The sequence below is a fragment of the Protobothrops mucrosquamatus genome, unplaced genomic scaffold, assembly GCF_001527695.2.
Source record: "Protobothrops mucrosquamatus isolate PMUCROS unplaced genomic scaffold, P.Mucros_1.0 scaffold_64, whole genome shotgun sequence".
NCBI classification, from domain to species: Eukaryota; Metazoa; Chordata; class Lepidosauria; order Squamata; family Viperidae; genus Protobothrops; species Protobothrops mucrosquamatus.
This window is the reverse complement of record NW_015386140.1, coordinates 251,325-277,434: the sequence shown is the minus strand read 5'-3', so window position 1 is coordinate 277,434 and position 26,110 is coordinate 251,325. Positions and strand designations below refer to the sequence as shown.

The 26,110-nt window shown below is 36.2% G+C and overlaps 1 protein-coding gene across 1 annotated transcript in view; it reads right to left on the bottom strand.

Annotated features, from left to right (window-relative positions):
* LOC107284547 (guanine nucleotide-binding protein G(q) subunit alpha) overlaps nucleotides 1–26,110 on the bottom strand; it is a 55,805-nt gene that overhangs the window by 7,606 nt on the left and 22,089 nt on the right. Inside the window, exons 2-4 of the mRNA XM_015812622.1 lie at nucleotides 19,552–19,706; nucleotides 6,480–6,608; nucleotides 5,041–5,170 (exon numbers count right to left, since the gene is read on the bottom strand). Of these exons, the coding sequence (XP_015668108.1) occupies nucleotides 5,041–5,170; nucleotides 6,480–6,608; nucleotides 19,552–19,706 (414 nt within the window). The remainder of the gene's footprint in view (nucleotides 1–5,040; nucleotides 5,171–6,479; nucleotides 6,609–19,551; nucleotides 19,707–26,110) is intronic.

Sequence of the window (26,110 nt, the reverse complement as noted above, 5' to 3'; positions counted from 1 at the left end):
TTTATCTTTTATCTTGTCTAGGGACAAGATGTATCACTGCGTATCATGCACATATTCATAATACTAAACCAAAGGAAATCTCCACAAGTTCAAGATGGAGGAAAACCACTGCAAGACAGCACTCTCTCTTCAATCCCTTGAAGACAAACCAAAAGGGTGACATGGCCAATGGAATAAAAAACCATCAAAAGGTGAAAGTCTCATGCTACAGTATGCTAGCATTCTATTGATTTCCATATGAAAAAAGGCATAATCTTTTATATTAGGTCTTTGTCATACCATGCATCTACATTTGCCTCCAGAACCAAATAACGGTTCTGCCTTAATGGCAGCATTTTATAGACAATTCTGGGTTAAATTATAAAGGAAGAGATTAAAATTGGTAAAAAGAAAAGAAATGGAGGAAAACATAAATAATTTACAATTAGCCATTCTACCCAAAGGCTTATAGAACCCTCTAGTGTTCACACAGTATATAAATAAAATACATCTAAGCTGACTTGCAATTTAATGATGAGGCAGAAGGACTTATGGTATAGCTGCATCTGTGGAATGCTAAAAATTCATGTAAAATAAAATAAAATTGGTTTGGAGAGATTTGCAGATAAAAATGTGTTATGAATTGATATATCAGTATTTCATATGCTTGTTTTCAGCTTTGCTTTAAATTTGTTGTTTTGGAATTTTTTTTAAAATGGAAACATCTCCCCAAATATTTGTTTTAATTTATAATTTGTATGATGGTCCATGTCTGATATTTGCCAATTTTTTTTCATTCTGATATGCACATTAAAATTAAGCATATTACACATAAAATCTCACTCATCTTTCTTTTGCAGTTTAGAATATTTCTTGATATGGTCATTTAAAGTCATCCAATGCAAAATACTTTTAAATATCACGTGAAGTGTTAATACCACTTTACAATGCCTTGGTAAGGCCACACTTGGAATACTGCATCCAGTTTTGGTCACCGCGATGTAAAAAAGATGTTGAGACTTTAGAAAGAGTGCAAAGAAGAGCAACAAAGATGATTAGGGGACTGGAGGCTAAAGCATATAAGGAACGGCTGCTGGAATTGGGTATGTCTAGTTTAATGAAGAGAAGGACGAGGGGGGACATGATAGCAGTGTTCCAATATCTCAGGGGTTGCCATAAAGAAGAGGGAGTCAAGCTATTTTCCAAAGCACCTGGAGGCAGGACAAGAAGCAACGNAAAAAAAATATCTTCCCCCAAACTACAGGAATGCATCCCAGTCCCATATGGAGAGCAAATGTTTCTTTAAAACTTCCTCCTTCCATTATATATTCAAGATGGACAGTATTTAATATTTATTTGCTACATATATGTAGGGGTGTGGGTCTATACATATGTTGTTCATAGTATGTTTAGGTGTGTCATGTATGTGTTTCACTTTGAGAGCGGGCAACTAAATTTCATTTTTCATGTGTGCCGTTGTGCCCACAATAAAAAAATGACAATAAAGGTTATCTTATCTTATCTTAAAGAAAAAATTTGGGAGTATATATTCACTTAATGAGAATAGGAATTTGTATACTGTATATTCACTTAATGACTAAAATACAACAAATTTCTGAGTTAGAAAGTAAAATAGATAAGAGAATCCTCAAAAAGTCACACATTTCCTAATGTACTTTATTAAAGAGTTTGAGGGTTTACAGTTTATTGGCAATAAATTATTCCATCAGCCTTACTAAATATAAAACAGAGAGAGACAGATACAGAAAATTGACATTACCTAATTTGTGATGCAGTTATTTCCAAGCAATGGTGCACATATTTTTGGAGTTTGGGGTATCAAAACTAACTGGGCAAGCTATTATATACGAAAAATATGGGCAGCAAATCTCACATTCATTTGGACCGATGATATTAGCTAGTTGGATAATGAAAAACCGCAAGCAATAACCATGCTCAGAAAGTACCAAGAACTCCACAATTCAACCAGGAGCTAGATACATTTCCTTCTATTGGAAGTACATATTTTTACTGTCACCATTATCCTAATAGCTTATTCAATTAGGACTTTATGCAGGCAAAGTATGTTGTCTATCATTGAACACTGAGCTGTTCCCAGGAAATAGAAGATTTCCATTTGATTGTGGCAGGTTAAAAAAAGGTAGAGTGGGAAGAAGGGTATGTGGCTGTTTAGATGCCAATATAACTATTACCTCTCCAGTATAGCTCTTAGAATCCTTTCTCCAATGTCTATGTTCTCCCACATCTAAAGAGGCAAGGTTCACCATTCCCAATATAAAAGAATTTTAAAATCTTCCTATGAAGACCCAATCAATCTAGAATAAGCAGTTCTAAGTAATGTCAATCAAATATGCTTCCTGTGTCATTAAAAAAGAGATTATTCACAGGTTAAAAATGCTACAGAAATCAGAAAGCAGTAAGGAAAACTATTGCTAGTTGTTCATCTTCTTAAAATGTAAACAAAAGAACGAAGTAGTACAATAGAGCTTTGTTTAATCATGTATCAATTACGAGACTAACACATAAAAATGCAAAGTAGGATTACGCTATATCATAGGCTCATCTTAATGACGCTAAGGGATAAGTGAGATGTTGAGTTCTCTTTCAGAATATGTTGAGATATTCTGTTAAAGTTATTAACAGTAACTTCTGACACTATAAAGTGCCCCCAACTGATTGTGTTCTACTCAAGCATAAAACAATTGTTCTATTTAAACAAAAGAGGACTGCACAAAGATTAATTCATAACATACAGCAAGAAATTCCTTTACTAAATAGTACCCTTGCACTTTTTATTGTTCCAGTGTTGTATTTTCATTTTTTCCCCTTCCTATTTTTTTCCTGCAAGTGTAGGGTCTGCTTTTTTTCAGATCAACTGAGTGATCCATTAATTGATCCATTAATTGTGACAGGAATTAATGGTCAACTTGTCACTCCAGTCTAAAAGAGAATGGCCCAAAGTCACCTAGCCAGCTTTCATGCCTAAGGCAGGACTAGAATTCAGAGTCTCCTGGTTTCTATCCTGGTGCCTTAACCACTAGACCAGGGGTCTGCAACCTTGACAACTTTAAGACTTGTGGACTTCAGCTCCCAGAATTCCTCAGCCAGCTATGCACTAGACCAGGGGTAGTTAACCTTGGCTCTTTTATGACTCGTGGACTTCAAATCCCAGAATTCCTGAGCCAGCCAAGGTTGACTACCCCTGCACTAGACCAAAGTGGTTCTCAATTTTATTTCTATAAATATCTCATTCCAATAGATTTGCATTTTAAATGACATTTTGGGATAAATTGTGTCAACAGAAAAATTTCAGAGTGGAGAAAGGAAAGAAACTGATGAGAAATGTAAATACTAGGGTTCTGAAGTGCTCCAGATGTGATGCAGAAGTGCTTTGGAATAGGCAAGAATATCAGCACAGGAACTTTTTAAAGCAATTGCTATTATTTGCAGGATCTTGCAGCTTCCCTGCAGAAACTATGCAATCCTAGAAAACAAAATTCTACTTTAATGATAGGTGTACATTCAGATTACAGCCTATTTAGTACCACCTCTTCCAAACTAAATCCAGAATTTTCACTGTCTTAATATTATGCCTGAATTTGGTGTCTGAATGCTTTCATTCCCAGGTTCTAAAAAACATTTTCGTAAATAGAAGCCAGTCTTCTTCCAAATTATTGAATTTTAGCATATAAACCATCCCTAATCTGCCTAGCAAGGAAAGTTAGCAAATTTCCAACTTGGAATTTTATGCATGTTTCCGTTTACTTTTAATGGTATTAACAATAAAGTCTACATAATTATTCAGGCTTGAAGGATTAGTACAGGCATATTTCCCCAAGCTGTGAAGAGAAGACTATGAGACCTTTGAACTTTTCAATTAGCACTTGCCAAAGCAAAGAGCAGGTCACATGGCAAAATAGTCTGTGGACTGTAGGTTCTTCCATACAGCAGCATTAAAGTGCCATTATCCCATGTAGGAGTTGGCAGAAAAGTACTATGCTAATTTAGAAAAGTACTCACATACCACAGCCCTCAATCCATTTAAAATGGGAGGGGACAAGAGGGTAGGGTGGGGTGGGGAGCACCTGCTTCACTGCCAGTTACTATTTATAGAGCCATTGCCCAATATTGCCCCATCCCTGCTATTCTCTGGAGTTGCTGGAGAAGTGAGAGAAGAGGAATGAGGTCTTCTGTTATCAGTTCAGAGAGTGATCATTTTGTGTAATGATCTGAAGGGAAACTGAAGGGAAAGGAACCATTTCCCCCCCTCTCTCCTCATCCCTTCTTTTGCTACTCAAGGCAGGAGAAGAGGAGAGAGAGCGATAATGAGCAACTGAGAATACAGTACTTATGAGGAACATAGAAATGGAGAAGAGAGCTCAGACTTCCACTAGGCCAGGGGTAGGCAACCTTCGCTCTTTTACGACTCATGGACTTCAACTCCCAGAATTCCTGAGACAGCCATGCTGAGGGGAAAGGAAGAGGTTTGCAAGCTGAGCCACGCTGGCTCAGGAATTCTGGGAGTTGAAGTCCACGAGTCATAAAAGAGCCAAGGTTGCCTACCACTGCACTAGGCCTAAGAATGAACAGGCCTTTATGAAGAGGTCCAAAGTATAGATCATATAATAGATATCTATTAATTTGGGGGTTATTCTGCTTAGAGCTTAACTAGCTGAAACATAATTTTGTTTATAACTGATTAGTTACTTCAGAGATAAAAACATCAATTAGCATTGTTATATCTATCCTCTACGCTTACTAAAGGAGTTATAAATAAAAATATAATTTTGGAGAAGCAGAATTTTTAGTTTTAGAGAATAAGGAATATTATTTTAATGTCCAAAAGACTGAAGCGGAACCATGTGGACCAATGTCTCCGAGCCCAGTATTTCAAAACCAGGATGAAATCACAGAAAAAAAAAATCCTGGCACTAGGTCAGTCATAGAATACTATCACAAAGTTATATGAGAAATTTTTTGGGAAGCAATTATTGCCTTAATTAAAAACATACTTCTGGAAGGCATTTGATAATGGCCTACCTCATTGTCTGACTCCACAAGTACTTGATCATATTCGCTAAGAGCTACTAGAAACATAATGGAGGTGACATTTTCAAAACAGTGTATCCATTTTCTTCGTTCCGATCGCTGTCCCCCCACATCCACCATTCTGAAATAGGAGCAAAATTCATAGAAATCAAAACAATGTACAAATACTAGAATGTTAGGGACATTTTTTCATTATTATAATATTTATATGCTATGTCTCAAAGATCATGACAATAGAGTGAATACATCTACACTTCAGCATTTTGCAAATGCCACAAGCCTACCATTGTGAGGCATTTATACACTGTAACGTGGAGTAAATATAGATGGGCTTTTTCTCAAACCCATTTAATGTTCTTCCTTCTGGACTGTTGATTTCATAATATTCTTTATCCTCAGAGACTTTGCACTTATGGCTCTAGGAAGGTAGAAATTCTTTTTTCCTTATATGATTCCCTGAACAGGTGCTTTGCTCTTCCAATTTTTTTTCAAATGTAAGGGCCATACAGACTAATAAAGACAATCAACATCTTTACTAACAAAAATGACCCTCTTTTTATTTTGCTTCACAACTACAGTTAATGAAACTCAAAATAAAAAAAAACTTCAAAAAAGGTTCTTCAGAATACTGTATACATTTGTATGGAACAAGAACCATTTGTCAAACTTTGTATTTCAACAAATCTACAAATGAATTTCAACAAATCTACAAAGTAATATAAAATATAGCCGCTACCATTATACACGTTAAACACAACCCCTTTAAAAATGAGTGTAATTATTAAAATTCGAACAGGAAGGTTTTATGCTCAATAAGGGCAAGAGTCCAATATTTTCCAGAGTAACTGTAATAGTAATAATCTTCTATGTATAATGACAGAATAATAAAATAGGGAAATTCTTATAAGGACATTTATATTATTTTTCCAGTTTATGTTCTTACATAAGATGAAGCAGAATTAATAGCTAGGATTTTTATTAGAATTGGTGGACTTGATCTATAAATATATAAAATACCATTTGTCTGCAATTTATAAACTATATTCATACTTTACCACACAAAAAGGGAGTGGGAGAAAAGAATACATTTCCCAAAAACATTTTCTATTGGTACAATTATTTAAATATATATTTTTGCTCCTGTTTATGACTTAACACAATACTTTGTTTTGCATTCTCCATTTTTGATCAATGTAAAATATTGATCTAAACAATGAACATCTCAGGGGTTGAATTGTTTTGCCTGAATTGCTACTACTAAGCCAAAAGAAGAAAGGGAGTGGGAGAAAAGAATGCATTTCCAAAATAGCATTTTCTATTGGTACAATTATTTAAATATATTTTTATGCTCCTGGTAGGAAACTCCTCTCCCCCAAAACAAACTCCTCTAAAGTAGCACTTTAAAGATAAAAAGAACACCTTTTATCTACCTGAAAATAACACTTTGTAAGTCAAATGGGTATTCAATGATTCCTGTAGTTGGAACCCGAACTCTAAGAACATCTTGTTGAGTGGGTAGATATCCAGAGGCTGCTATGCGGTCCAAATCGTTAAGATAACTATAGATAGAAGAGAAAAATCAGGAGTGAAAGATAATGCCCCACTGACAGAAAGAATTATATAAAGATAAAAACAGCAAAAGAGTTTAGATAGGGCACACTTGGAAAAAAACTCTTGAAAACAGAATTTTATAGCAGAATTAAAAAAAAAATCTCTGTATAGATTTTGTAACTTTTACATTGTTACTAGAATTTTTCATGATCTCCAGAATGTTCAAAGTATTAAGGGCAACAATGTAAAAAGCATTAACCTGTCCTGGTTGTACAACTTATGTTCAATGTGAAAGAGATGTGGACTGGTAAGATTCAAAATCAAACGCACAAAAAGTGAATTGGATCAAAGTGCTGAATGCAATATAGAATAGTTGTTTGCTACAGTGAAGTTCTGCCTTAAACAGAAGTTTGTCTGTTCTTTTTCTATAAATCTACATCTAGCAGTGGCATTAACAAATAAGTTTAGTTATTGTTAGAACAGGTTCATTGATATATTATTGCAATTTAATGAATTGCAATTCATTAATGAATTTAATACCACCCAATTATGGTTCTTGAGATGGTTCACCATCAACTGACTCAGTGCAAATATAGTATGACAAATGATCACTTAACTGTACAGGTAGTCCTCAACTTACAACCACAATTGAGCCCAAAATTTATGTTGCTAAGTGAAACATTTGTTAATTGAGTTTTGCCCCATTTTACCACTTTTCTTGTTAAGTGAATCATTATAGTTGTTAAATTAGTAACACTGTTGTTAAGTGAAATCTGGCTTCCCCAGTGACTTTGCTTGTCAGAAGGCCACAAAAGCTGATCACATGATCTGAGACACTGCAACTGTCATAAATATGAATTTTGATCATGTGACCAAGGAGATGCTGCAATGATTGTAAGTGTAAAAAATGGTCATACGTCACTTTTTTCAGTGCCGTTGTAACTTTGAACAGTCACTAAATGAACTGTTGTAAGTTGAGGACTACCTGTAGTTAAGTAATATGATTTTCTCCCCAATTTCCATGTTATTCTATACAGTTATTATTTCATTTTTACTGGCTTTTACGGAACTATGACCTTATATTACCTGCCTCTTGGCAGATCACTTACTTAACAAAACAACAGCATTTAGAATAGCATCTCAACAATTCTATACTGATATTTTTCCATTTAAAAAGGAACCCACTTGGTCCTAGCAGCTTGCCAGATCTTTATAGCCAAGATCAGCTCTCTACTTTTCTATAGTGTCCATATCTGTACTGTACTTAGACAAATCTCGACATTCTTGAAGCCATTTGCTCTTATTAGAGCTATTCTTGCAGCCACATGATGAATTAAGATGTCTGCTCTACATTTAAATATGGGCATGGTCTCTGTAAATGCTAGACTTCAGCATTATCTTTTTAACTTTTGGCTAATGTTAATTTCTTTCCCATGGGTCTGCTCTCTCTGATTGTTAGAGGGACCTTCAAATCAACTTTGTTAAAAAAAAATTGGCAAGCTTTAGTCCCTGAGACTCTTAAGGAAAGATTTATTCTTTCAAAGATTGAAGGATTAAGCTTCCCAAATACCGGATGTATCCTTAAGTAGTGTATTTGGGACAGTGACCTTCAAAGCAAAATGTGGTTCCCAGTTTTGCAACACAAGGGGTCTTTCCAAGTGAGTGACATACAGATGGGAGGTTGAACAACTGGCCCTGTGGTAGAGCTGGAACAATCTGGAGCTGAACACATTGAAAACTGTAGAGATGAAAATGGATTTTAGGAGGAGCCCTCCTATTCTACCACCTCTTACAATATTAGACAACAGAGTATCAAGTGTAGAGACCTTGAGGTTTCTGGGTTCTATAATCTCCCAGGACTTGAAATAACACCTAATGTTAGAACCATCATTAAAAAGACACAACAAAAGATGTTTTTCCTGCGTCAACTCAGAAAGTTTAGACTGCCCCAGGAGCTGTTGATAGAGTTTTCCAGAGGAATTATTGAGTCTGTCATTTGTACTTCTGTAACTGTCTGGTTTGGCATAGTAATCAAATAGGACAGGTAAAGATTTCAATGAATAGTTAGGATTGCAGAAAAAAACTATTGCAATCAGCCTGCCTTCCAACAAGGACCTGCGCGGGTCAGAAAGTGGACTAAGAACATATTTACAGACCCCTCATATCCTGGACATAAACTGTTTCAACTTCTCCCCTCAGACGCCGCTATAAGGCACTGCATGCCAAAACAATTGGACTCCAAGATAGTTTTTTCCCTTTTGCCATCACTCTGCCGAACACCTAATTACCACAGCACTGTCTTAAGTGTAGTATGGCTGTATTATTATTACCTTTCTCATCTTTTCTACTACCTTCTTCTATTAGTATCTTATGATTATATTACTTTGTTATTTGTATGTACACTGAGAGCTTATGAACTGGAGACAAATTCCTTGTGTGTCCAATCAGACTTGTCAATAACTCTTCTTTTCTTCTATGCTGTGCTATCCTATGCTATACTCTGGCTGGTTTTATCCGATTATTGGCCTTAGAGTCATAACAAAGGTTTGACTGACTGAATTGAAGCAATTTTCATTATACTGATTCCATGGATTTTTTTTCAGGATCCTCATGTTCCTCAGGTATCTTAGTACAACACAACGTATATGGGTTTTTGATTGGGAGCTTGGCTACATTAGAATGTTTTATGATATTCTATGTTTTTATTATTTTGTGTAGTGAGCTGCCTAGGGTCACATGGTATAAGGAACATGAAAATGGAGAAGTCATCCAGAAACTTTAAGATGGGCAGTGTAGAAATGTGTACCAAGCCCAAGGAGGTAGAAAAACATTTTTTTAAAAAGTAAGATTGATACTGGCTTCCCCAATTCTATTAGATATGAGTGAGGGAACAGAAATCACAGGGGGACTTGCAAGATTGTGTCTATAGTACTGTAGAAAAGAGCCCTGGTAATGCAGTGATTAGAATGGAGTATTGCAGGCTAATTCTGCTGACTGCCAGGGGTTCAAATCGACTGCCAGAAGGTTGACTCAGCCTTCCAACATTCCGAGGTTGATAAAATGAGGACACAGATTGTTGGGGACAATACAGGTAGTCCTCAATTTACAACAGTTTATTTAGTGACTGTTCCAAGTTACAACGCCACTGAAAAAAGTAACTTATGACCGTTTTTCACATTTATGATTGTTGCAGCATCTCCATGGTCACATGGATCAAAATTCAGGTGCTCGGCAACTGATTCATATTTATGACAGTTGCAGTGTCCTGGGGTCACGTGATCTCCTTTTGTGACCTTCTGATAAGCAAAGTCAATAGGAATGCCAGATTCACTTAATAATTGTGTGACTAACTTAACAACTGCAGTGATTCACTTAACAAGTCTGGCAAGAAAGGTCATAAAATGGGACAAAATTCACTTAACAACCGTCTCACTTAGCAACAGAAATTTTGGGCTCAATTGTGGTCGTAAGTCGAGGACTACCTGTATGCTGACATTGTAAGCCACTCAGAGAGTGCTGTAAACCATTATGAAGTGGTATATAAGTCTAAGTACTATTGCTATTGCTACAGTTCTAGTCTTTCTGTGAAGTCAGTTACTTGATTGGTCTACCTTGTAGTACTAACACAAAGATGAGATGGATTGTTGTAAACATGAAATAAATAAATAAAAAAACAAGTGAAACAAACAAATAATGGAATATATACTGCAGGAAAAGATATATGGGAGCAAGTGTAACTCTTGATATCTTATAGATATCTACTATATTTATGTATTTCTCACATATTAATCATAAACAACATACAAGAAGTAATAAAAATGTGCTAATCACATACAACACTGTTCTCCCCATTCCATCACTTTTGATATAAAATCTTTCTGCCTCATGTACATAGAACAAGAATTGGACAAATTACACTGCAAAAAATTATACAAAACAGCCACGCATGACAAAGTACACAGAGGACAAAGTAACTAAGTTATATGCTGGCAAAATTGGGATATTAAATAAAATGATCACTAAGCATAAATCTAAAATTAAACATCAGTAAATGGATGACCATTTGGACTATTTCAATTAATAGAGGTATTTTCAGAGAAAGCTAGGAGGTGGCTGACTCCCAAGATTTTGCTGTATTATTTGTGTAACTTTTTCAGATACAAATTGTCGTATTTTGTATCAGAAACTGATCTACATAGTGTATCTTGTCCTTTTTCTTTGGTATGTCATATTGGGATAGTGCTCCTTTTTGCTACGAGTGTCTTATACATGACACTAGCTTCACTTTCCTGAGCCTATTTCATTCTGGATTCAGGTGGATCAAGATGGAACAGATCAACAGTATCCAATTATTCACTCGAGATGAGTCAACTAAAAATATGCTTCCGGCTCATCATAACTGCATCAATTGTGTTATTTTTGTAACTGATGCCCAGATTGATCTCCATCCTCAATAAAATTCAGCTGCCAAGCAGGGTGACACATAATACAGTCTTCTCCCTGTTAAATGAAATCACAGGGAGCTATATTTATCCTCAGGAAACTAATGTATATGGGCATAAGTCTAACTGCTAAATTTCAATTCTGATCTAAGTGAGAGAAAGAAAGAAATAACAAAGACGGAGACAGAACACACAGATCTACTGGTAAGTCAATGAATGCATCATCCCAAATTAGCATATCTTTTAAAACAATTTAACTTCAGCATTAAAATATTTATTTATCTAAACTGAAACTGGATTCATGAATATGAATCTTCACTATTAAAGAGCCATATAGCTACATTAAATTGCTGAACATGAAGCTTCTGGATCAAGAACCTATTTTTTCTTTTTTCCTATCTCAATTTTAGATAATCCCTTTTGCAGACACGAATGCTTTCTTGGAATTGGATAGTCTTGCCCAGCTTTTAAAGTATTTCTAGCAAAATGATTACTGCCTTATTTAAGAAGTTCTCAAGCTGTGGGTTACATTCTAGGTAGCTGCAAGCAACTGGCAGATCGTTGTTTAAAGCTGACCAGGCTTTTGCAGGAAAAGTGAGCCCAATGTCAACCCTCATTCCCACTTTGTCTGGATAAGGCTGCAATAAACTTGCTCAGGAAAAACAAGAGCAGGGGGCATTCTAAGAAATGGTTAACCCCACTAGTGCTGTAATTGGTTTTGGTAGCTTTCATCACGGCATCTGGAGTGTATCTATAGGAGTAGGAATTTCTGTGGAACTGTGTTAGTGAAGTACAATATTTTATCCATTATTTTAAATTTATAATATTTAAAAATAGGGAAATATGGGAGCTTTTTTTTACATTTTTACTGAAGAACCACAGCATTTAATATAACAGCCAGATATAACCCTATACCAGCATAAAACTAAGCCAGGAAAAAAGAAAAAAAAAAGAAGAAATAATTATACTGTGGGAATACAGAATTATTTACATAGTAAAGCCATGATTTAATAGACTTGGGGAAAATCCACTGTTCCTCAGGGTCTGTATAATAAAGCATGTGTGATCACAGCAATTTAAATAATTTGTGTGATGACAACATAATGTAAATGATAGACAACTGACACAATGACATCATCACATAAAATGATAAAAAAGCTACAAACAGGGCTTGTTATGGACTGCCATTCTACCCTTCAAATTTTTTAATTGTGTTTTTTAAAAAATATTTTCTGAAATGGATTAAATTATTAAATAATTTATTAAATAAATTGTTATGTCAAAGAGTTCCATTGAGATTCACTAAGTTCCAACTCTTAACTCCCAACTTTTTAATTTCTTTCTAAAATACCAGTATTTATCAAATATTATTTTAAAAAATCAAGGAAGTATACTGCTAGAAGTTTCAGAGATGCACCATTTCTCAAATATTTCAATGAAATTTACTGATACAATTTCTGAATAACTTGCTTTATCTGAAATTAAATGGGGACTTGTTTCCATTCCATCTACAATACATTCTGCGGTAACTGATTTATTACCTATGATTGGGACACTAACTAGTAAAGAAATCTATCTTCCCATTCTTTAGAGAAGTGAACAAATTTCTCCTCTTACTGAGCACTGCATGATCAAGAATTGGGATAAAAAGAGGCAGATTAGAGGTCAATATGTGTTTCTATATTATTCAAGGTTCTAAGGACAATTTTAAATACTGTATGAACTTATCATTGACATAGTGGGTATTGAGTTTTGGCAGACTCAAAGAGATAGTATAGGATAGGGGGACCTGGTGTGCTATGGTTTGTGGAGTCATGAAGAGTCAGACATAACTTAGCGACTGAATAACAAATGAACTTATACTGGTAGTTATTAAGAAAACTGTGACAGTTCAGTTGGTTCCTTTGTATATTTGGTGGGTGATAAATAAGCTCATTATGACAAATCTATCAGATTGGTTGATAGGAGTAAATCTATGCTAAGAAAATACAATGAAAATTACAGGTCTTTCAGTTAGCTTTTTTTCCCCCCTTTCAGTTAGCTTTTGGCAAGAAACAATATACTACTAACCTGAATGAAATTACTGGTTTTATTCATGGGAGAAGGCTGCACAAACTCATTTAGCATTTTAGGGGTTGAAGTATTGCAAAGTTTGAGTAACTGCCTTACTGTTTTGAAAACTGTCTATTCTGAATCATATTTACTCCCAGAAAAATCTGGATAGACTTACAGCCAAAATGGATGCTAGCAATTTTCTATTTTTAGATTATGCGCATATTACACAATTGTGGAACTACAGTATGTCAACTTTTGTTCTTATGTTTAATACTGAATAAATTACAGATAGAGATTGAGGTTCCTTTGAAATTATTGACAGTCAGCTCTCCTTCATAATACAAACCTATGACTTGCAATGGGAATTTACCATTATTTACATAAAAATAGGTACCAATCTGTTCAACTAGTCTTTTTCTTGAAGCATGCAGAGATATACCACTTAAGAGTGCACTACATGTACAATTGTTTAAAAATGTATCTTATAAAAAAGAAACAGAACCCCCCACTATACATATAACACCTATTTTATAAGCCCATAAAACTATTTAATAAGCCCAATAAAACTGAATAGGATTCATTATGAGCAACAGTTAAAGCATTAAACTACAGAACTAAAAAAATTAGAATAGGGAAAACAAAAGAAGAAATGATGAGAAGCTTTTAGTACCTTTGAACATGACATTTTTCTGGACCAACTTCAAGCTTAAGGAGTGGGAAGTACAATGGATCTAGTCAGTAACTGGGAGGAGAAAAATCTAGCCCATCCAGCCCATCCACCTCTTAGGGCTTACTTTTTTTTTTTTACTCTTATTTAACATTTATATTAAATCACCGGGAAGTCATTCATTGGTATGGGGTCAGGTATCATTATTATGCTAATGAAACTCATCTATACATCACTATAGGACAGTGATGGCGAACCTTTTAGAGACCGAGTGCCCAAACTGCAACCCAAAACCCACTTATTTATCGCCGGGTGCCAGGTGGGCGTGGCCCACTGGGTGGGTGTGGCTGTGATGGTCATGGCAGATTGGGTAGGTGTGGCCAAGGGGGTCATGATCACCTTGATGTTGCTCGTGGGGAGGGACACTTCTGGGGGCTGGGCATGGTTGGGGGAGATCCAGGGGGTCTTTGGCAGATGGGGCGGTGGGCAGGAGGCTCGTCCTGCGGGGTGAGGCGAGGTAAGGTGGGGGTGCCATTGTCACAGGGCAAGGTGAGACGGGCCGGGGCGGCTGCTGCCTGACACCATCAGCCCCTGCACACAGAGGCCAGCGAGCACATGGGTGCTGGGATGCATCTGGCCATGTGGGACCTCAGCGAGTTAGCAGGCGGCTGGTTGAAGAGGGACGGTTACCATCTCCGGGGCATGGCGCATTTGCCCACAGAGAGGGCTCTGAGTGCCGCCTCTGGCACGTGTGCCATAGGTTCGCCACCACTGCTATAGGATGACTAAGCAGTGTTCCAGTATCTGAGGGGCTGCCACAAGGCAGAGGGGATCAGGTTATTCACCAGAGCACCAGAGGGAAGGGTGGGAAACAATGGTTGGAAACTGACCAGAGAGAGAAGCAACCTGGAATTAAGGAGAAACTTCCTGACAGTGAGGACAATCATCCAGTGGAACCCCCAGAAATCATGGGCGCTCCATGATTTTTAAGAAGAGACTAGACAATCACCTGTCTGAGATGGTATACATTCTCCTGCTTGAGCAGGGGGCTGGACTAGAAGACCTCCAAGGCCTCTTCCAGCTCTATTCTATTCCATTCCATTCCATTAGTTCTTTCCCAGTATTGGAAGTTGTGGGGGTGGGGATGGGGGAAGAAAATGCTTCAGCCCAATACATGATCGAATGGCTGTGGGTTTTGAAGTCTCCTAATTCTGGAGACTTCTGTAGACTCTTATTTCAGTTCAGGATTGGATTGCATTTCCCAGTCAGAGACGGTATGCAGTTTAGGTGGTCCTTTGGGGACTATTGGCTCTTGCTGAAGACCAGGCAGCAGCAATGGCCAAGAGAGCCTCTTTCAATAGATCTATCATGTGCTCAATTATACCATTCCTAACTCGGTTGGCCCTGGTAACTCACATTTGGATTACTGAAACATGCTTTAAGCTGGGTGCTCTTTCAAACCACCTGGAAGCTGCAACTGGTCCAGAATGGGCCACCTTGAGAGATCTTTGAAAAGTCATTCCTCTGTGATCTGCACTGCCTCCCCATGGATGTCTGCATAATTCAAGTTGCTGATTATCATCTATGAAGCCAACTGAATTACTTAAAAGTCTATCTCTGCTTGTCCCAGAAGAATGAGCAAGGTGGGCAATCTTTAAATCGCTTTTTTGAAGCCATCTAACTTGGAAGGATCCAGGAGGCATGCCTTCTCTGCTGTAGCACCCAGCTTATGGAATATGATTCTTCCCAAGGTTCAGATAGCCCTGTGCTTCCTATCCTTCTGTAAGGTCTTGAAAAATCTAGTTCTTCCTCCAGGCACCAGGCCAGGCTGTGAGATGAACACATGCAGAATGAAAGGTTTTTGAATGTGCATACAGTGGCAATTTGGCTATTCTGTTTCTCTTTATTTCATTATATTATTATTCCATTATTTGATTCCAGATGCTTCCTATAATTTTTTCCACACTTCTATATAATTATAAGTCACCCAGTCCTTTTGTAAGTTGGGCAGCCATATCAATGAATCAATCTATCAATCGGTCAAGGAAATACATAACAGCAAGCTCACCATTAGCTTATATCTACATACCTCTGCTGAACAAACAAGTTCTTCTCTGTTACCTAAAACTAGCAAGAAGAGGTGAACTGGACTTCCCCAGAGGGAAGAGGAAATTTTGTCATAAGGATACTGCATTCAAAAAGGATGGTACTTCATTTTCAACACATGGACTGTGCCTTGTATAAAACCTTTAATATCTCTAAGCTTTTTCTGTCTATCCTTCCCGGATACTCTTTCTTTAAACTTATTTTTACATTTGGATAAATTGGCTTGTCTTGATAACTGGTAACTTGCTTAACCCTGTTCTCTAACTATTATTGATAGGAAAGTTCATCACATGGTCTCATCATAGTCTTTTGCTTGCTTACTAGTCAATTGAATTAGCTTATTCTAATCTAAGGGCTCCAATGTACTATAATATAAAGGCGCAACTCTAAAACTTTTAGTTGTATTAGAATTTGTGACTGCCTCAGAGAGCCATGACTGCATTATGACCACACAAATTACCTTGCTATAGCACCTCGGGCCTATCTCTATGGCAACCCAATAAAATTACTGCAGCCGCCACTCTAGATTTTATTGAACAAATTACAGCTATAATTAACTTTTAAAATATGGTTTATAATAGAAATATATTAAGAAGTGCAATTTCTTTTCAAAAACTGTATGCCACCAACCATTAATGATGAGCTTAAATGGTTAAAATATTTTTATGATAACAGATCTACAATATTTCCCAACAAAATATGGTAAATAAAAGATTAGGGGATCAGGAGAAGCAAGGACCATACGCTTCTGGGCTACACATCTTTCAAAGGTGACTAAAATCATCTCACTAATGAGAATTTCCAGGAAAAAACATTACAGTGCATTACTGTAAATATAAATTATGCAAAATAAATAGGTCATTTCTGAATTACAGAAATCCACAATTTTTTATGTGTCTCAGAATGAAAGTCATGATATTTGGTTCAAGTTTCCTACTTTGGTAGCATAAAAAAAGAGATTTAGAAGCCTCAATCCCCTTCTCCCATTTTGCCATATAGTTGTTTTTCAAGCAAGCTATATTGGCTTCTTGTAGGCTTTTTGGCTATGATTCAAGATCCTAGTTATCAATAAAACCCTTAATGGCATAGGGCTGATTTATTTGTTGGATCATCTCCCCAATTGTTTCTGCTTGTTTCATGAGGTCCACCAGGATAGGTGTATTTTGGATCCCCTCCTTGAAAAATGTCACTTAATTAGTCCGTTTATGTTTTGGTGCCTGTCTTTTGGAACAGTACACCCGGTGAGATTTGGCTGGCTGTAGTATGCAACAACTATTGAAATCTGACCCTGCCAATGTATGCATTACTGGGGTTTTAGTGTATCAAAAGCCACTCTAATTTATGCTCTTTTGTTTTCTGGATGCATTAACCCATACATATAAGTATGAAAGAACCACTAATGGGTTGCACATTCCTAGGATAATAACCTTTTTTGTTACCTAATTATCAAGCAGTGCAAATTGCTTGATAAAACTACTCAACTCTGGACACAACTGGCCTAATTGTGATCAAATTTGAAATTATATAATTATAGGTTAAAATAAATATACTATGTGACTATAATACACAATGTAAAGTTGAACCCAGAGTGCAGAGTATTTAGGGCAGTGATGGCGAACCTTTTAGAGACCGAGTGCCCAAAAACTGCCTCCACCCCATCCCACCCCTGCTCTGCCCCATCCCACCTGCTTCGCTCCGCCCCCATCCCGCCCCCACACCGCCTACACACCGGTCCACTCACCGCCCCCACGGCCCACCGATCACCCAGGCGGCCCAGCAGCACCATGGTGGCCACGCCCTCCACCCACACCCTGTAACATCAAATGCACGTGACAGGACGTGAGGGCGGAGTCTTGTCCCCGCTGCCCAGCTGCCATTTCTTTGGCTGTGCTGCTCTGTGCGGGCCGCGCTCGGGGGTGACTCTCCTCCAGGGGGGCTACTGGTGAGGGGGGGCTGTGGGGGGAGGCGGGGCTGGGGAAATGGTGTGTGTGCCCCCAGAGAGGGCTCGTGAGTGCTGCTTCTGGCACACGTGCCATAGGTTCGCCACCACTGGGTTAGGGTAATTAAAAGAGGAGTGGCACTGTCCCAGTGATCCTACTGGAGGAGGCCTCCTGCACTGGACATCATTAAGGAGCTATTGCACCTCATACCCATCATTACACTTGGTTTGCCTTGAACATCCAGCCCAACCATAAAACTAAGAATCAAGATCTCAGACACTTTCATCCACTATCTCACACTTCTGAGCTGTTCTTCATTATCTTTTTTGTTATACTTTCCCCCCCCCCATTTGATGATGCTGAATGTGATTACAGAATTCTCAGCCAGCTTGGCCATGCTATCAAACCAAATTCCTACTAAATGGTTTTAGAGCTTTTTAAAAAATATTTTCTTTCTAAATTTGAGTGAGTCAAGAGTTTCCTAGACATGTTGAAAAAACACATTTCATTTTAATCACCAGGCACTCAACTACCTGAACTTGCTATTAGAAAGAATATAAAACATATACGTATAAAACACATCAGTTTTCTATGTACAATTCTTCAACTAGAATTTGCTGCAAACAAAAACAGTATTCAAGATAATACACAGCACTTTAGGATGCAAGTATGAGGGACAAGACCAAAATAACCAAGCATGTATTTATTTTTAGTGCTGTTTAACTAATTCAGCTGAGCTTTTGAAGGCTAGAAAGTGTAACAGAAAAATAAATATATTTTGCAAATTTTGCCAAATAAAACTTTTGAGCTTTTATATCCAGACATTTTGGTCTAGGTTCAAAATGTTCATGTTCATACATAGCCATTTGCCTTATCAGTCAGATTCTGTCAGTTTTGACTGCCAATTCTACTTCTTGGTCATATGAAGAGGAACTTCTGGAAAATATACCATATTATCTGCAAAGGAAGTAACCCTATCTTCTTTATTCCAGAAATTCTGAAAAATAAGATATTATTTCTCTTCCTGCCCTACAATAATGTATTGTTTTCACACACATAGCAACAAGTGTGAACCAAAGTACAGGACGTCTTTTTTGTCGCAATATTCAATGCATGAACATCATCTCTTAGTCTAGCTTTCACTGGGTAAGGAAAAACAAGAAGAGAAGAGAAAACAATGCATGTTTCTTTAACATCTTTGGAGAAAAGGTAGGAGACATACATACATACATGATTATACAAGACTCAGAATGAGAACTTCATTATTTGAAAACCAGATTATTTCTTATTTTTTGAAAGGTAACAAAATAATTTTATAATAATTAAATATTTCCCTGTTGTTACAGCTATTGTAGCTTGTGAAAAATTAATAGAAAACTCTTTTGATTTTTAATGAGATAAGCTGAAAGATAACTAGATAAAAGGTGATCAAAAAACTGGGTTCTGGAAAGAAAAGCAAGGTGGCATATTTATGTATATACTAACAGCATGATCATCATTTGACAAGAAGGTTTAGGATAATACTATCACCATCAAAGCATTTCAAGAAAACATCTCATACTTGCGATATACATCTAAGTAATAAATCTGATTAATTCAGCAGGTTGAAGCACCAGTTAAGCTGAAGCACCAGTTAAAAGTTACATTAACTAGCTTTCGAAATTGAGATGAGAAAATCAATATTAATGTGTGTATATTCATATACATTTTAAAATTACATTGCTAAAACATCTAAACTTACTATTTAGTAGAATCTGACAACTGATATTCCCGTCGTCTGTCATAGCATTCTTGAATACCAGGATCGTTCCATAAGATCTTTATTGCATCTACATAGGGGTTCTCAAATGAGCACACTTTCTCTATATCAACTTCTCGAACTACTTGTGCATTGACCTATTGAAATAAAAAAAGAAAATCAATTCATATTTGTCATATAAAATATACACAGACCAATTTTCCTTATTGAATTCCTAGTTCAAGAAATGATTTGTGGGTAAGGAATATATTATTATAGTCTTATAGCAATACATTTTCCACTATAGATAGGAAATGAAAGTAGGGCAGTCTTTTTCTAGAAATGCAGTGAGATTTTTTTCATGGTTTTGATCAGCCATTTTAATTAATTAATTTCCTAATTCCTTTTTGCATCATAGGTCAACTCCCTTGAGACCTGCTGGGTCTTAAAAAAACAACCACCTAATTTTCAACAAAAAATTACCTCAAAATAGTTTTAATCTGGACAGGGAAGCAAATGGGAGTCCCAGATGCAGCTGTTACATTATATTAACAGAACAATTCCTAATAATTCCCTTTTTCTATGGAAAACTGGCCCCAAATATTGAATATGCATTGTTAAATTTTTGAATACCTCCTTAAGATTCCAAATTTACATACCCCCAAAGTGCACATTTTCTTTCCAATATTATGCGATTTTTAATTTTACGGGTTTTTTTCAAAATTTTGCACATGCGCTTCTCATTTCAATGAAAAACAATGCATTTTGGAGAAACTGAATTTAAACATAAAACAACTTACATAATTAAAATTTGCATCTGAGTACAAAGGGAGAGTTCATTAAACGGGGTTTCAAAGCTATCTCTGCTAGTCTTTTACAGCAGCGGTCTTCAACCTTTCTGGCTTTGCAAAGCGGCGGGTGGGGGAGGGATAGAGGGGATGATTCTGTGTGAGCAGCTCTATTTGCGCACTTGCACAAATTGAGCTGCGCGCATTCACTTCTTCCACACCCTAGTTCTAAATGGGCCATGGAGGGAGAAAAGGATTTTCTACAAAAATGCTTCAAAAATATAGCATCAGAATCTTGGGATAGTTTGAGGGTAGGCTGCATGCCACCAATGAATTGCAGGTAATGTGCACCTATATGTACATAGCATGTGTAAATGTACTGACATTTCTATTTGGACCACCAACAAAATGCAGACTGTGCATGTACATGCTTCACAAAATTGCATTCTTTGTGAAGGTGTCTTCTGAATGCTTTGCACAACCCGTTTCCAGTATCTTGAGTGTATATATTCTGTGGAATTGCTTATCTACTAGTGCAGGGGTCCCAACCCCCGGTCTGTGGACCAGTACCAGGCCGCCAACAATCAATCTGCACAAACAAGCAAAGCCCCATCCATGAGATGCAGGCAGTACACAAAACCACACACCTCTGGTCCGCAGAAAAACCTCTCTACACGGAACTGGTCCCTGGTGCCCAAAAGTTGGGGACCTCTGTACTAGTGTGTCACATTTTTTTTATTATTCTTTATCTCCAAAAATACAAAACAAAGAAATAAAACTAACAGATATTAGACACCAACAATGAAAACAAAAAATACAGATGTAGAAACAACTCCCAAGATATCAAATACATCATAGACAACTAACATTAAACATAAAAAATCTACCCTAGCTGAATGCTAACAAATGCATCAAAAATCTAATGTATTTTCCTCCACGTACATAAAAAATCTACAAATGTGTAATTATCTTGGGAAATTGCTCTTTAACTATTTCTAAGTGACCTTTGGAATAACAGATTTGAAAATGCCAGGTGAATCTAATCCTCTATGAAAGAAAATTTTAATTACAAATTTAAGCATTTAAAGAATCTAAAAAAACAGCAAAAAAGTTAGAAAGGGATTAAGGATCCAGATAAAACTGGAACATTTAAACTTTTACAATAAGATTTTGGAATTATGAAACTAACAATAATATTTTCGAATTAATTGTAAAGTGCAAACAGCTTTTTATGTGAAATAGATCCTATTTTAGTTTTTGCAAAACATAATATAAAGAATTACATGATTTCAAAAAAACTGGACACTAGAGAGGAATAATGATACTGAATAACACTTTTAAAGAAAAGAATCAGAAATAGTAGCCATAATACCAATAATGGTAATGATGTCTGGTTCTATGAATAGACTATAAAGCCATTGAAGAAATGTTAGATACAGAACAATCTTTTCCTGGTAAGATAAAGATAACATCGAACGTGAATTTACAACTGATAGGTGAAAATAATGATTTAGAAAAGATGCTTCAATGGCTCTACAAAAAAAATAGAAACAATGAGAGTGACCTGGATAATATTTTTCTACTGAATTTACAATAGAGGCCTGTTAAACCTTGAAGAACTTTGTGCAATGGAACAAGGAAGAAATGAAGAGAAATCAAATCCTATGACTGTTAGTTGTAAAAGGAAGCAATATAATTTTGGTTTATTTGATCAAGGTTAAAATAAGATACTGTTTGTTATTACTTCTGGCTATTCTGCTAACATCAGGACTGAAAGGATTTTTTTTATGGATTTGTTCATAGAGAAGAGATGGGATATATAGTGAAGAGATAAATAACTTACACAGAGTGAAAAGTTGCTAAATTTGTTTATACTTGCGATGAAGTATATATACATAGATATAAAGATATAGACAGGGAAGGTAGATATAGCCTTCTTTTCCTTTTTCTTCTTTTGTCTTGTACTTTTTACTCTTCCTTATTTTCTTTTCTTTAGTTTATATTAGATTTTAATATTATAATCAAAATTCTTAACAAAATTATATATAGACAGAGAGAGAGAGAGAGGGAGGGAGGGAGAGGGAGAGAGGGAGAGGGAGAGGGAAAGAGAGGGAGAGGGAGAGGGAGAGGGAGAGGGAGAGAGAGAGAGAGAGAGAGAGAGAGAGATGTTCTCCTCCTGCCCTGAAAATTAAATTCTGGAGACAATGTTCTGGATCTGTATTTTAGTACAGTTGTCCCCAACAAGGGATTTTCCAAGTGTGAACACTGAAAATATTTCTACAAACAATTGAAACCACATGATGTGTAATTTATTTATTTATCTAACATGGTTCTTAAACACACCTTGTCTAAATCTTGACTTGTGTAAAGCAGTAAATGCTTGCTAATTATTTTCACACACCTTTCAATGAAGCTATTAGCTCAACCAGCTGAAGTGCTAATTTAATTGCTTGAAATAATTATAGTCTGTACACATATCAACTCTCTTTTATATATATGTAACTCAGAAAAGATCCTGCAAAGAAAATCCTGGACAAAAATTATGGATACCTAGATCTAAAAATAAGATATCAGATCAAGAAATATGATTATGAAATGATGAATATAAAAGCCAAAAGTTTCCAACAATATGTACACACCATCTAAAATTCACTGTCCACAGGACACAGCTGTATATATTTTACACACAGTTTTTTTCCACTGGAGTATTAGAATATGGGATGTCCCCAGCACAGGCTTTCAAATTCATGAAGAGGGGGAAAAAAGACAGGACAGCCCATTATAGACAGTAGTCTGAGCTTTGGGGGGGGGGGGAAGCCTTCTTCAGGCAAGGCAAATCAAATCCATCGGGACCCGTGTTGAATAACAATTGCAGAAAAATTGCTAAATTATTTGACAACATTATAAGCCTGCAGGGACTTCGCTCAAGAGTCACCAGGAGTCAACAACTATAAGGCAAGAAAAGAAAAGAGAAAAAGAAAAAGCCAGATAAAACACAACACTAATTTTCTACTCCCACCAGACCAAAAAAAAAAACAAAAAAAACAAAAACAAACCTCTGAATAATTCCAAATCATACTGTTAAGGAATTTTGCTTTAGTTAGTAAAACTTAAATTATAGCACCCACATTTTCATGGTTGCCAGATTTGTGACTCATGTAGACATGCACAAATATTAGGAGAAAGAACTCATGCTTGTAAACTTCACTTTAAATATCTCATTATTTATGTAAAAATTAATTAGGTTATATTGCTTTGTACATTTTCTGCTGGAATGTTTATTTTGTTTAATGCTTCTTTTTAAACAAAATGATCACTATTTTACTCTACTAACAGTGCAAAATAGTGGCAAAAAGAAAAGCTATGACTATCACATCTTTTTATATAATTATAAATAAATTATATAATCTGAATTAACAGTAGAATATAGATAACATTTAAATTAAAAAATATCTAGAGAATTATATCACAGATAAAATAAGTCTAAAATATTAACCAGATTATTTAAAAGCCCTATTTTATTGCCTTTGATTACAAGGCTAACATATCTAAGCTGCAGAAACCCAGGGTCAAAATCAGCTTAATCAAGTACTTTTGGTTATGTGTTTAGTGATATCAAGATTGTCTACATTTTGGCAACCCAGATTTCAATAGCCATCCCTATTTTAAAAAGAGACTAATTAAATAGCACATGTGAGAATTCACTGCTACAAATCAGGTGTAGATTTTTCTTTTGAGTCTTGTATTATAGTATCTTGGCTATTCCCCAAGGAGGCTTAAGATACTAATCTTGCTAAAGCTATACAGGAGACAGAATGGTAGGTATTATGGAGATCAAGCAAATTCATCTTGACTTCAGTGGAAGATTATAAATTAATGGAACTTGACTCCAGTCAGATTGGCATGCACACACACACAGACACAGACACACACTCTTGAAGTCCACGAGTCATAAAAGAGCCAAGGTTGCCTACCCCTGACTTAGGCACAAAGCCAGCTGGGTGATCTTGGGACACTCACTTCTCTCAGCCCTACAAAGAAGTCAATGGCAAATCACTTGAAAACCCTTTCCAAGAAAACTGCAGTGACTTAATGTCCAGGCAGTCTCCAAGAATTGGATTCGTCTGAACAGAAGAAAAATAATATTTTTAAAATGTGCATCATGGATTCAGGTTATTCAGTTATTTGATAATGTCTGTTAATCACAGTTCAATTTAAAAAGTAACCAAAAATATGTACATAGGTTCAAACAATATAAACGAATGTTCCAACTTCTGAATCTCATTTTACTGAATATTTACTAAAATTCCCAATATAACATTTAAAAACACCCAGTTTGCAAGAACACACAAGTTTATTATTTCAAAGCTAGTATAAATATTTGATAATAATTTCAGATGTTACTTAAAGCTTCTTACAAAGATGAGGTTTTGTCTCTGGAACTAAACTTCCAGGACCTTTAATGAATATGAGATTCAGAGGTAGCAATGCTACCACAATTAATGAATTTAAATAATAACTTGAACACTGTGCCATTCTGAAGCATCGGGGTATGTACACTGGGGTAGAGAGGATGGGGTAAAAATTGGCAAGATGGCAGATAATGCATTGAGATGTAAACACTGCCTCTTTTTGTTGGTGAGTCACTGAAGTATGCATATTCAAAAGGATCAGGGTTTGTATCACAATGCTGTCTACCATCCTGCTGACTTACAACCCTTTGTGCAGATTCTATTGCACTTAAGCATCTCAAATGTTAAAATCTGCTCTTACAATGAAGCTCTTTCAGGATTTCTAAGGTCCTTTTATTGGCTACCTGCTGTTTGGTTTAGGGTCTTTGGTCTCCAGTTGAGATACCTTTTTCTTTAGTATATTGTTTTCTTTCAGCTTTTATCTGTAAACTGCCAAGAGCTGAAATTGAAATGATATGAAATAAATAAAACATGGAATTGGATAGGATGCTGGGGAGGTACCTAAGGACATGTCTCCAGGCACACTAGGGATGCTAATCATCACTACTTTTTATTGCAAAGAGATCAAACGGGATACAATATTTTTGATAAACCTTGGAGGATTGAAGACTGATATATAAATACATGCCCTGTGATAAGATGGGGGGGGGGAGGAATGGAAAATTCAACCATCCTTTTCAGCAAAGAACTGGAAAATTCAGCAACTCTTTAGAAAAAAGGACAAAGAAAGCTTTTTCACAGCTATGAATAATGTCATTCCAAGTTGAACTGGTCCTTATTGTTGTTTTCTTGACAATAATGTGGAAACGGTTTGTTACCATCTTGCTATTTTCAGTTTCCTATTGTCTTTTTAATTTTCCAAGTTTATCTTATGTCTCAAGCCTTTTGTGGTACCTTTCAATCCAAGTACTAACCAGATCTGATCGTTCTTAATTTGACAAAATCAGCCAATATGTTAGATGAATCAACCAGACTTGGCTAGCAGCTTAGACATTTGCTGAAAATAGTGTGAAGAAATAAAAATAGGAAGAATAGAATAGAAACAAAACTACTACTGTGTTTAAAAACTACCTTTTTAAAAACTACCACTTTAGACCATCTCATTAATTAGGATTAAATAGCCAATCATGCCTAACTAAATACCCTAGACATCATTAAACCATGATTGCCCTCTTGGTTTCATCCAGCATAAAAGAGTACATATTAAGCAAATGCATAGCTCTTCTGCTAATGATCCAGAAAGCAGGTTTGTTCAGTTGAAGAAATTAGGTTCCATTTTCAGTGGAAATTGCATTTGTGCAA